Source organism: Chaetura pelagica, unplaced genomic scaffold (genome assembly GCF_000747805.2).
Source record: "Chaetura pelagica isolate M959 unplaced genomic scaffold, ChaPel_1.0 scaffold109, whole genome shotgun sequence".
In the NCBI taxonomy this organism is placed as follows: domain Eukaryota; kingdom Metazoa; phylum Chordata; class Aves; order Apodiformes; family Apodidae; genus Chaetura; species Chaetura pelagica.
The window spans coordinates 7,903,002-7,916,981 of record NW_009970725.1 but is presented as its reverse complement, the minus strand read 5'-3'; the positions used below and the strand labels follow the sequence as shown (position 1 = coordinate 7,916,981).

Here is a 13,980-nt window from a genome sequence, read left to right as displayed (position 1 = left end):
TAGAACACAAGCCTTAATTTTTAAAATCTTGGAAGATATGGAAAAATACTCAGTGCACATATTGGTGCACGCTAATATCCATATAGCTATTTGAAACAGAAAGCACACTAAGACTCCAGGAGAAAGAGCACTTGAACTAATACTTGCAATGCATACAGCTCTATCTAGTTCCCTCAAAACATAAGCATTAATTACAATCCTAATATCTGGCACACATATTATTATCATCATTCTCACTCGTGAGATGGCGAGGATGCATGGTTAAGCAAGTTAGTACCATACCTCAGAACTGAATCCATCTCTCCTGGCTCCTAGGCATTTGCTCTGACAACAGCAACCTGATTGCCTGCTAAGGGCTAGGGCAAACATTATTGAATGTGGCACCTGTATTTAGGCATCAAAAGTGTTTTTCTGAAACCTCAAACCAGGCTATAGCTGCTCAGCACCTATGCTGTTCCTAACTTCAGGCATTTATGACCTGATTTCCTGATGTACTCAGCACCGGCATCTTGCACTGGCCTTAACTACAGCTGGAGGTGCTCAGCACCCTCTCAGAAATAGGCCATTGAGTTTGAAAATGTTGGCCTAAAGCTTTGACTGTTAATTGGATTTCAGGTAGGCTTCTTTTTAAGAAGAGCTGACAAAGTTATTCCCTGCTGGCTCCTGGCCTTTGGGGCCTAGAAAGCCAGTATCTATGTTCCACTCCTCACCCTAAGAGTTTGGGGACCTAGAAATGCTGGAGCTAATCTCCAATTTCACTTAAAAAAATGTTTTGAGGCCTTTTCTTTGTAAAGAAAACATCCTTGAAAATCTAACTTCACCTGCAGGTTTGAAAGTTTTGTCCCTGTTTTTGTGTAGAGAATAAATTATTCATGGTCTCCCCTGCTGTCATGGAAGGCTCACTGTTAGGACCAACATGAGATACACAGACTCAACTACTTTAGGGGCCTTGTCAAAACAACGCTATATGGAGGTAGTGGTGCCACTGATGATATGGCTGATGCTGTTTCTGCACCCATCTGCCTCCCAGCTGGCCCCCAGAAGGCCTCTGCCACAAGGAGACAACCCAATCCAGGTTAGTTAGCAGTCTTCTCTAGCTGACCTTCCAATGAGGAAATCCAGTATTTGAATCCCAGCTCTGCTACTGCCTGCACTAAAGGTCTCAGTTAAGTCTTTTAGTTCTTGAAATAGCCTAGACCTTGCTTGGTTCTGCTCCAGCTCAGGTCAAGGGTATTTTAAAGGCCATTTTAAAATGTTGAGATCTTTGGGAGCATTTTACAATGAAGAGATCCTTGGAAAGTTTAACCCTTAAAGAAATGAGGAAATAACTGGAAGATTTGTTTCAATAGTGCCAACCTTGGGACACTAAAATGTTAAAACTGGACATCCAGAGAGGGACACGCATAAAGCTACATAAAACTTCTGGAAACTGTTCTATGCTGCTTCTGCTCTGCTTTGCTTCAGCTGCTTGTACCGGGAGCTGAGATTGTTCTCCTGCTGTTTTAAGTGACATGAGTAACATCTGCTATGAGTGCTTCGTTCTTTCTTTCATCCTTTCCCTGGGGAAGGAACTGTGTATTTCATTTTGGAAGAGCTCTGTTGTTGTGGGTTGGGGTTTTGGGGAAGGTTTAGAAATCCACATGCAGGTACATGTTTATATGAGATAAGGGAACATTTGGAACCTTTATGTGCACCCTACTCTTAAAAGCAATTGAAGATGTTCATGGTAATACTCAACTGCTGTGGTCTTAACTGTGTGAGTCTGATCCATGCTCTCAGGCCGGTCTGTAAGCAAGTTCTAGCTCCTGGGCAAACAACCTTCAGCTCTTTGATAAAAACACTCACAAAGCAGGACTGTCAACTGCCATGTGGTTAACAAACACGAAGAACTTTTCAGAGATGTGCTGGATCTGGTCCACCAAGAATATTAAGGACTGAGTGTTAGGCACAACTGCAGAAACATGTAGGAAGGCAGTGTAGATTGCAAGAGAGTAGACTGAATACATTCCTGGTTTCTGTTGCTACTGAAGAAGAATGCTGCAGCTCTCTGTATTAACTGGAATGTCCTACAGACTGATGGCCCAATGCTCAGGTATTTTGCACTGATGGAGTCCAGACGGGAAGCAGCAAGGGCGTGAATCACTGCGGCCAGGTCCCTTTTGAACAGGATGGGAAGTAAATCCTGATCTAATTATTTCTTGCCCTAGTTTTCGTGTCTGTAAAGTGGGGACACTTAACTACCCCAGAGGCAACTAATTATTAGTCACAAAATGTTAAGTTAATGCTGTAATTCACTAAAAAGAGATATAATTTTTGTACTGGGCGAAATGGTCCTGAGAGGCCATGTAATCTTGGCTAGTATCATATTCAGAACTAACTATCATCACTGATGAAACACTGATAAAACCTGTACAATTATTCAGCAATTCTACCGGATATTGGTAGCTCTCTGACCCAGCAACATCTAAAGAAAAAGTAAATTAATTCCATTCACTCTGGGTAACACCTGACAAGTGTGTCTCATTCCTCTCCACAAACACCACGGTATGTTGCATTGGCTATGGAAATGACACTAGGACTCGAAATCGGAAAGGAATGGCTACTCAGAGACAAAGGAAGAATAAACACAAGTTCAGACACCTAGACCTAAGTCCAAAGATGAAGGCAAAAGAAACAGGCATGAGGACAAGAAAGGGAAGTTTTAATAGGCACATTACTTAAGAATAATTTAATGAAAATCCAATATGAAGTTAAAGTAACAGTAACTTTCTTTCTTACAAAGTAAGAGTTCAGTATTATGGATAATGGATGGAGAAGACTGTTTTAGCTCTATCTACTCTGCATAAAGAACTGTATGGTCATAATCCAAGTGTTCAGTTAGAAGAGCTTGAACTTTTCAAAGACATCTGGGCACCCTATAAATACACCTACCAGTTTACTTATCTGATACCTAGATTGGATATATTTCTGATTTAAAAGATTGTTAGAAGCCTATTTCTGAAAAGTTCTTATTGTATTAAGCGTGTCTGATTAAAAGCTTACCATTCTAAAGAATAAACATTTTAGATACACACTATTTCAACACTGCAGAGCATAAATACATGACATAGCCTTTTGAAGATGTAAGTATTAAAATTCACACCTCAGAACTACCTTAAAACTTCTAACTGGTACAAAATGTTTCCATTTGCTTCCCTTCTTTGGAGGCACTATCTCCAAAGATGTAATGCTGGTTCAAAAGCTATGGAACACAAAGCCATTTAAAGGAAGTGGCAAAGGTGGGAGAAGGGTGAGCTATGAAGATGATCTTAAAACAAAGAGCAAATTCCTGTAAAATCTCATTATTTCAACTTAAAGTTTGAGTAATACATTGCAGGTTTGATTTTCAGGATTGGTCATTTACTCTCTGTTCTCACCAGAATGTGTTCTCATGGGATTGTCTTCCATTCCTAACAGGGGTCTCTAGTGAAATAATGGAAACCTCTAAAGAGAGTCCTACTTGTTGTTTTGCTTTGAGAACATTAGTAATGAGGGGATAGTAACTTTTCCAAGGGGAGATGAATGGAGTACGTGTCGATTCCTACGTCCCTAGAACAGAAGTCAGAAAATGCTAAGCAAAGAATTGCAATGGGCCAAACAGCAAGTTAAACATTTATTTTTTGTATCTCTGAATTCATACCCTTTAATTATCAGCTATACTATACGTGTGGATACGGCTTCTATGCTATTGTGTTCTGCTGTGCTCTATCTTGTTCATGTTCTTACTCTGCCCTACAGACATGGAGTGCAGTCCATGGCTTCTAATCTGAGATGATTATCATCTCTCATGCATGGGAGATGCACTTCAGATGCATGTTTAAATTAAAAGCAGGGAACTGTTCCTGATAGAGGGAATAAATACACTGTTATGCTGCAAGCCACAACACAAACCATGGTAATGTGAAGGGATAGAGAAATATAAGCCGGGGGCCAGTCGCCAAAGATTCTACTGCTTCAAGCTGGCTGGTAGCCTGAACAAAGCGATGCCTCCTAGAACAGGTTTTAAATGAGAGCAGGCTTGAGATCAATGTATTTTCAGCAAAAGCAGACTCCAGAGGTCAGTACCTACTGCTCTGCCTAAGTGCTTTACTGCCCTTTCACCAGTCGGGCTAGAAAATTGGAGGTAAGAGCAGAAAGCTAGTGATTACAACAAATAAATGCAAATGGCAGGATGGTACTACATTTTTTTAAACATTGTGCATTCTCAACTGGGGTGGAGCTACCTAAGTTAATTAAAATAATAAACATAATGAATTAAGCCAGTAAGAAAATGAGTACCTTTTCCTTTTTGCAAGTGTAGATAAGCCAGAGAGAGGCTGTCTCTAAGGGTATGGAGATGTGGTCTGCAGCATGAAACAACCAACACACTGATTGTCACCTAGCCAATATAGAGCATAATTTGTCTCTCCTTTTGTGCCCTTCACTAGAAAGCCAGGTGCCTCAGTTATGTTAAAGTGTTAACAAACCAGGCTTAGATGGAGAGAGCAAAATCTTGCCCTCGGTTCTTGGCCAGGGATGAATTTTGAGAGGAAAAACATGTTTTTTTAATTACAAAAAAAAAAAAAAAAGCTGAAGGCAGCTGCCTGGGACTCATGTATTTTGACACAGGAGTGTATTTTTATGGGAGACAGACTAGTAAGGAGGCACATGTCACAACTACACCTGGATCTCTGTATAATGGATATATTGCATACCTGCATCTTCTTTCTTGCTGCTTGCACTGTTTTAATGTTTGGGTTTTTTGGTTGTTGTTTTTGTTTTTGTTTGCTTGTTTGTTTTTCCTTTTGGTCTTTCTTCTCTAACAACCTCTCTTTTCTCTTTCCTGAAACTGCTGATACCCATACTTCTTCCTACATTCTCATTTTGATGAACCAGTGATGAACAAAAGAATTTGTGAAAATCAGTAAACTAAAAACATTTTAATATTTTTTCCTAAAAAAGCAGTTTCATTTTATTAGAAACACTTTACAAAAACCCCCAATAGGTATTTTGACCAAAAAAACCCAAAGAAAATTATTCTGCAAAAACCATGCTGTGAAGAAAACATACAACAAAATTAGTTTCTGACCTTTCCTTGTTCCAGTTAGTTTCTCCTTTATTTTCCCCACAAGTCCAATAACTTTCTACACAACCCAGACCATTTTCTGACTTCAAAACTCAATCTTGCCTCTTCCTGTCCATCACTAGGTATGACTGACTTTTTCTCTAGATGCTCAACTTTTTCTTTTCTTTTCTTTTTTCTCCTCTTCCACTTCAGGCCAGACCTTGCATGCACTACCTGCTATGGACAGTAAGTGAAACAGATTTGGATCTACTAAAAATAGTAGAGAGATACAGCACAGGCACCTTGGAGTGTTACAGGTATGGTACTACAGGTACTACAGGAGCTTCCTTGATCTAGCAATCCACCAAGAAAGAGGTAGGAAAGGCTATGAGAAAGGCTTTATTCCATATTGTTTTCATGCAGAAAGAAATTAGGAAAGAGAAGATGCAGTGCAATAGATATGAATCCCAGTCTCTCACTCAATGAATTACTGCATAGTTTAAAGACTCTAATTTCCTTTTTCTCCAAAGAAATAATTCAGATCTTCATGCCAAACATTAATACCTGGTTTTCAGAGTGTAAAACTTCCAGCAAGCAAACTAGTAAATGGGCATACGTGTACATCTGCCTCACTAGCCTTTTGCCTTTGCTGATGAGATGAAATCCAGCTCTTGTTCAAAGCAAAATTAATTACGGACACCTCAGTCAAAGGACTTAGAGATGGGGGCTCATGCTATAAAAAACTATGGAAAAAAACTAAAGTGCTGAAAAGTCTCATCATTCCAAACAAAAATCACACGGTGGACAGTGTAGAAAAGGCCTGACTGTACAAAATACTTCTCCCTGTTCCATCTCCATAAACAATCAGAGACTCTGATTTTTTTTCTACGTCAACTCATCCTAATACTTCAATGTAAACTTTAGAAATAATCTGCTCCTGTCTAAAAGTTTAACATCATATCAGGAATAACACACCACCACTTCTTACTGCAAGACAAGCACTGCAAGTTATTAATATATAGTAAATAACCCCTTCATCCAAAACAGTTTTTAGATTTTGTTCAACATTTACTTCTTCCTCTTTGTCCTTTTGGTTATTAGTAAAACAGTATAATCACAAGCTTGTCTACAGCACAGAAGAAATGTAACATGCATTTGTCTATATTAGGTTTTTTCCCCACTGTGTCAGTTTTTATGGGAAATGGCCAGCAGGTAAACCGAGGTAATTTTTCTCTACTTCCTCTCTCTATTCCTACACTCCTACTTCAGTGCTTAGCTTTTCACATTTAGAGAAAAAAGAATACACTTATTTACCATTTCCATTCCCATTAGCTGGGAATAATCAGCAGAAGGCCTTCGCTGGCTTTAAAAGGCATTTTGTTTAGAACAGTTTCCCACATTCCCACCACATTGTGGTGTCAGAAGTGGGATTCAAACCCACGCCTCCAAGTTGGGAGGGGAAGTCGCAAAAACATCCTGACACTTGATAGGCTCCTGGCGTTGGCTTGTGACAACTGCTTTATGGATTTCATGTGTTTTATGAAGAGCAAACACAAAAAAATAAGATGCCTACTTCTCTTTCCTCAAGAATATCTTGAGCTGCAAGAACCTACACAGCAAGAATCCAAAGGTTGCTCCCAGAATTCAGGTCTGTACCAGGTGGCTTTAAGCCAGCACCTTTCTGAAGCAGCATCAGTTGAATCACCTGCCATTTCTCTCATCCCTATCCTGATAATGAGCAAGTATCAGAAGAGGTCATGCCAAGTAAATCTTTGAACTAAGCTATCAAATACATAATGCAATTCTAACACCCAAGTAACAAATGTGGTACCTGCAGCTCTGTTTGGAAGAAGAACTTCTGTGGACACTGTGTGCAGTCATAGATCTTGTCCTCTTGTCCATGGGCTGAGAAAATATGCTGCTGCAACTTGTTTGCTTGGACAAACACTGGAATTTTAGAAAAACAACAAGCTTTTAATTACTGTATATTGCAAGCGAAGAGTTTTTTATAAACAATTTCCCATTAACACTCAGCAATTCCAAGAAGTAAAATTAGGCTGGAGCACTCTGCTTTCGCATTACACTATTGCTATAATGGCCACCAACAAACACTGTTTGTTTAAAAAGTGCAATCCTTCTTCTAAAGTGAATGCATTAAAAGAGATGCCTAATTTAAAAGAAAAAACACAACCAAAAACAATGAAAAAAAAGAGACCCTAACAGGGCAACCAGCAAAGATTGAAAGAATTTTAAAATGCCATTTGCTCTTCAGTGTCGTTTCTTTATGCTTGCTGCACTTTGATTGAACACACATAAAACTTATTTCCTAGCCACCAACAGGTCTGAAAAGCATAGATGCCAAAGTCCTGTTTACCCTGTGTGTCTAAAGTTAAAGCTAACAAACAGCTCTGTATTTAAATGTGCTAACACTAAAAATTATATCCCACAGCTACACTGGGGCAATGTCTATAAATGTGAAACAGAACTGCAGGTAAATTCTCTTTGGATACTTTAAGATCAACTCTGCCTACACACTGAATGCAAGGGTTTCAATAATATAAACATGTTCAATTTTAATGACTACAAAACAAGGCCCTAAGACTGTGTAACAGTTTACCTAGGAGACATACTATTAATAATTAAATTGTATATGCCAGAGGCAGTGTTTGGGTTGGCAGCACTGACTTCTGATGGATGCCTGGTGCACTGTGACCTAAAAAAGTTTGCATCTACAATATTAATCTGTATAGGCAGGGAAAGGATTTATTAAAGATGCTGGCATTTGACTTTGACTCCACTCCTAATCATTAAAATTATTCTAATTGCAAGGCAACAAAAAGCATCAGAATATTGTTCTTCTGAGTCATACATTTTAATCACATTTCTCATTACTCTGAAAAAATAAGATCAGATTCCATTTTCCATATAAAACTTATATTAGTGATTTTTACTTCTTGTTAATATTCTAGCAACACATGCTGAAATAATTTAATGGCATATTGCTAATAAAACACCATTGCTTATGTGTCTACTCTCAGTGTCTATTTACCCCATCAGCAAAAAGGAAAAAGTGTTTCAAACAGACTGGAATCGACTTATCTCCATACTCTTTAACACATTTTACAAGGGTACTGGCTCAAACATTAAAGGATTAATTTTATCAGGGATCTTGCTCACCAGGAGAACCATCAGCAGGTACTCCTTACAGATGCAACTTCATTTATTTATTTATTTATTTATATTGCATTTACAAGTCCCCCAGACTTGGAAATCGAAGACCCATGGCATTACACTAAAAAAAGATCACCTCATAGTGCGTACACAAAGACAAGGGGAAAAATTAGTGGAATCAGTAATAAAATTAACAAAAAAAGAACCCAAAACCACCTAGCTGAAGGAATTATTGAACACAGATGCCTAGCAGGCAAACTGATTACAGCAGTACTATCCACACTCAAACATTTCTATGACAAGCTGTGCAGTGAAGATGAACTATGTATTTTTTTTCTATTTTATAACCCACAGAAATGAGTGAAACCTGAACACAATAAGGTAATAATCATCATCAGCCACTGCATCTAAGAGATGAAAAATCCAACTTTAATTTTCCTCTGCCGTGTGCACTTAGGTTTTATTGGGAGGGGAGCTGCCAAACAAAGAGAAGTAAAATGAAGGTATTACAGGGTCTATTTGCCTATCAGTGAAAGTCCTCCACTCCCATTAATGTAGAACAGAAACCCTGAATGGCTTCCAGAATTAGCATGCCACTGATGCAAGAATACCCAAAGTGTGTTTTGTCATGTTTGTGATTATCTTTGATTTTCATCTTGTAAAGCAAAATTAGGCATGTAAGCTACATATTAACGCTTATGTTTTAGGTTATCATTTTATGAAATGTTCTATTAAGAAGTCTTAAAAAAAACTCACAACCACTCTGTAGGCATCCTTTTAATGTGTTTTCATTTCCAACAACAGCATTTTTCTGTTCCTCATTATGGCCCCAACGTTAGAGTGCTTAGCCCTACTGGCTCAAGTTATTTTCTCACTTGGGTTTTACTACTGAATAACACCACTGACTTGGGGAGGATTATTCCACGCTTGGACTTGTGTCAGGGGAAAGCAGAACTTGACTTGTGGCAAGACAGCATGGTTTGCTTTCTTAAGCACATTACAAGGGTGTTTCTTCTCACCACAAGCCAACAAACACACACAAGTGGTCTTTCTTACCCAATCAAGGGTGAATATTGCTGGATAGGCTATGCCTAGCAGCCCTTGCCTGTGGGGCCAACTTTTGTTCTCAGATACATCCTTTTAGATTAAACATGTGTAGCTTTAAAGGACAAATTTTTGGGCAGTTTTAACCTCAGCAAGTTTGGAACATGAAGGTGATATTGTGGAAGATAACAGACTATCACTTCTGTAATCACAAGAAACTCAAACTTCTGATGGAAGAGCCTGAAATGCAGTTCTTACAGATGGATGTCTGACCTTCCAAGAAGCTCAGCTTTCTAAACGGTTTTTAATCAATATTACTAATGGGCACAAATGTAGTGTTCCCAGCACATGACACAGTTGTAAGAGGAGTTCTGTACATGCAAGCTAAGAGCATGACTGGGACAAGCAGTGATTGCCTCCTACCTGTAAAGCACACTGGACATTTGAAGGTGCCCCCCATGCCTTCAAAGCTGTGCTCTATCAGGTGGCACTGCAGCTTGGCAGGAGAGTCAAACGTCTGATTGCAGAGTTTGCATTCATGGTTCAGTCCTTCATCTGTGGGAGGAATCAAAGGAAAAGTGAAATTCACCACAGCCCTTACCAGGGAGCATGTCCAACATGATCTATGTACTGAGGAGCCTTTTTGTTTCCTGAAGCTCAGGAAACTGGGTGTTCTTCAGGCCCTACAGCTGCTGAAGTGTTCTCTTACCTAGTAGTTTTCAGAATGTACAAAGCTTAGCTGGGCATTAAAAGCACAGATTTTCCACATACGGTTACCACCAAAGAAGAATGCAGAGCATTAGACTTCAGTAGAAAATGATGAGTGGGAACAGAAACATCTCCTCTTAGCAGTCACATGATCACAACCAAGTACATTTGCAAAGCAGTGCATGAGGAATTTAATGCAGATCACACATCATCCCATCTACCATGGGTAAGAACTGTGAATACACACATTTTTGGCACTCTGGCCGACTCTGGAGTTTCTTGTAACCAGCACAAAAGGGGAGGGTAGTTTATACCCTTACATCACCCTGCTCCATGTTTCCAGTCCCAGGGGCATATTTGAAACCTTTTGCAAGCCACAGGATTTCCCAACTCCCTTTCTGACAATCCTAGATTTTCCCCTTTATTTGCATTTCTCCTCTTAGCAGCTTAGAAAAGTCCCTGTGCGTCTCCTGATGCAGCTTTCCCGTCAAGGCCCTGCGGCTTTAAAACCGTTCCCGTTCCCCACCGCTTGTTCCTCTGCTTCCTTCCATTGTCCTCCGAAGGCCGGCTGGTGCCTGGCACCAGGTTCCCTTCCTGAGGGTGCTGCAGGATTCATCCACTCCGCCATGAGGGCAGTCAAAGCTGTCCTACTTAGAAACAGTTGCTAGGTAAGAAGTGGCTTCCAGCCCTGCTGCAGAGGCCGCAATTCCCACAGCACTGCTTAGAAAAGGTCCTTCTGTATGTCACCGGTGTGCTACACGAGTAGCATTGATCTCACAGGTAAATACTGTATCTGATTATTAAAAATCAAGTGGGAATAAAATGCTTGGCAACTGGAACAGCTCCCTACCATTTCTGAGGTGAAAAGGAGTTATTTAGGTGAGTGCCGTGCTCACCCCGAACACCTAGATAGCAGGCTGCCTACCTCCTGCCCACTGAGCGATGCCTGCAGCCATTAGTGGCCATACTGATGGACATTTGAGGTTGGCAGTGGATGTCGACGGTGACAGCAGAGCCAGTGGTGACAGCAAAAACAATGTTTTACACTGCACACAACAATCCTACTCACTAATGTAAAGAAAGTCACGATGCGATGCTTGTGTAGCTAAGCGGAGCCGTATGTCCTCTCAGGATGATCCTTAGAATTGAAAAATGTTTGTGGTAGCCCTCAGCTTTCACCTCTCCTCAGCCTGAAAACTAAATTAACCTTCATGCAAGTCATGGCATCTTTAGTAAAGGGTGAGAATTTGTGGGCCTTAAAGCCAGGTAGTGGTGGTTATTCTGCAGGTGGGACTACGGAAAACTACCATTGTGCGGTTTGCTACAAGGTGTCAGAGCACTTTATAATGAGAAGGTAAGGGGCAAAGGAAAACCAACAAAGCAAGAAGTTTTACACAAAATTATTCCTTAACTCAGGAGCTCTCTCTCCACTCAACAGCTAGCTCTGATAATGTTCACACGTACTGTACCTTCATTGCCTTACATGGTAAAACTCAGTCCTTTACACAGCGACTGCAAGAGTATTGGAGGATCCCACTATGGCTTTTTAAGACAGACAGAATAGCACGTGGCCATTTTTTTCACTCTCCTTTCTTCCTGCCAGTTTCAGTGTACTGGAGTAGTGCCTCGGGTATAGACAAACATGGCTTAACATTGCTCACTCACACACCTAACTGCGGACTCTCCTTTGTCCTCTACCCAATCCTTCATTAAAGCAATGATCCTGCCTAGCTCCAGTAAGTCACACTGGTGGTCAAGGTATGACTGGCTAAACATACTCTGCAAAAGACTGCCAGGGGCAGATTAGGGGTAGGTGACACCTTCTCATCAGAAGATACCATCAGATTTATGCTGACACTTTCCTTAGTAGGGAAAATTTTAGTGGATTCTCAAGAATGGCCCAGGATTTGTGATCTTTCAGCACCAGAAACCCTTCCAGTGCATTTTGCTTTTGCTGCTGCTGAGAGAAGGTAGGTACGGCCCATGTAAGCACTGTCAAAGCACACTGCAGCCTGTACACCTCAGAGAGGCGGTGGCATCCCGCAAGGCAGGCTGTAAGACATGCTCTCCCTACTGGCAGCAACCCAGAGCTGTGGGTAAAGCTGCAGAACAGTGTACTGAAAAGAGAAGGAAGGTTCAACAAACCCTATATACATGGTTCTTCTTCCTTGAACTTGCAAATCAGTTATGAGGAATGTACAGACTGCCACATGTGATCAGATAACTTCTTCTACACCCTGATCCTTGCTATGGTCATTACCAAACAGATAGTTCTGAAAATGGTGCATGTCCCCACAAAGGGTCATTACAGGTTAGAAAACCTGTGGGGTGAAGTTTCTCCATCAAACTGTTTGTGCTGATACACACAGTCAAAGCAATTAGGACAAAGGGAGCTCCATCTCAGCATCTTCCACATGTCAAGGTGAAGATAATCAATGCCAATCCTCAAATCATAGAGTTACTGTTGGCAAAGTGTAAATGAACCACGCTAATGATTCTTGAGCATGGGAACATTGAACAGGGAGTTCTTAAAACATTCCAAGGAAGAAAGACTTCCTAAAAAGAAAATTTTTATATGGAGCTACATAAAACTGAGAAAGCTTATTTCTCTTTCTATTACCTTAGCTAATGAGGAAAAAGAAAGGAGAAAGGCATGCACTCCTGATGCTGAAGCAAAACTAATTTTAGTTACACGGTATTTGTACTTGTTCAAGAAGAACTGTACCCATTAAATGTGACCCTATTGTATTTCCCATATTACTCAGATCCAAGGGGATCTCCTGGTCACATACATCAAAACCGCTTTGATTACTGTATGTTGCAAATCCGATTTTTCCTAAAGGCTTATAAACAGGGTTTGAAAAATCCCCTCACCCACTTGCCTAGGGCAGATAGCAAACTTCCCCAGGCAAGAGACTTCAATTTGTGCAGTATCTAAGCTTTCTCTTAAAAATGAAATGTTTTTAGTCTCCTAGTTCTTAAGACCATAATTAAAATATGACTACATTTGTATAACTAATATAATTTTTTTTTTCCTAAGTCCCATTGTTCAGGGAGTTATAAATCCCTCCCCTCACACTCTTTTTCACCCATTCCGTGCACATCTCCTGCTCTCTGCTACACCCTTGGAACAAAGGGCAAGGTTCCAGTCCTTGAATTCAAGAATGTGAGACTAGCATGATTTAAATTTAAGGGAGACAGATAAGGTTACAGTACTGGCAGAAGAGCCAGGAGTGCTGGGTTCTGTTCCAAACTCCAACACTTACTCTTATCACCTTGGGCATGACAGTATGGCCTGTTTCTCAGACTACCCATCTCTAAAGAAGAGGTGTTAATTTTTAATTTCTACTTTAATAGTCTGACCTAATTAATATCCCTTAAGACTTGTAATACAACTGGGACAGTGGAGCTGGAGAAGAGTCCAGGACTATCTGCCATAAACAGAAGACCCAGAATCACTGCCATCTGCCTTTGAAAAGGTTTAAGATAACATGTCCAGGCACACAACTGCCTGCTTGCTTGGGTCACACAGCACTGCAAAAGGATGATGGAACAAGCCTTTGTCCCTGCTCTGCTCTCCATAGGGAATTTAAAAGCACGGCCAACATTTTATCTCCCACCAGCATGAAAGAGCCAGGGTGTGGCAGCTCTTGGCAAAGGTGCCAGATGTGGAAAGAGGATGCAAAAGGCTCTGTTTACATGCTGGACTCGATCTAGCTCTTCATGTTTAGCAAACAATTTTATAGGGCACTATGAAGTGCAAACTATGACATAATTAATAAATAAAGGGCTGGGGAAAATGTCACATTTTCAGTTTCCAGTTTGGATAAATCTGAAATGGAATGGAGTATCAGATACAGTCCAGGAGGCTCTTCTTCCCTGCAGAACAGAGCTGCTGCTCTTTGCTCTTGGGGGGGGGGGGGGAGGTAACAAAAAAAAAGGTTAAAAAAAAAAGGCTGAACAGCTTTAAAAAA

At 40.5% G+C, this 13,980-nt stretch overlaps 1 protein-coding gene across 1 annotated transcript in view; it reads right to left on the bottom strand.

Annotated features, from left to right (window-relative positions):
* Positions 1 to 13,980, bottom strand: part of ZNF521 (zinc finger protein 521) — a 209,859-nt gene that overhangs the window by 21,910 nt on the left and 173,969 nt on the right. The window contains exons 5-6 of the mRNA XM_010006904.1: positions 9,722 to 9,853; positions 6,915 to 7,030 (exon numbers count right to left, since the gene is read on the bottom strand). Of these exons, the coding sequence (XP_010005206.1) occupies positions 6,915 to 7,030; positions 9,722 to 9,853 (248 nt within the window). The remainder of the gene's footprint in view (positions 1 to 6,914; positions 7,031 to 9,721; positions 9,854 to 13,980) is intronic.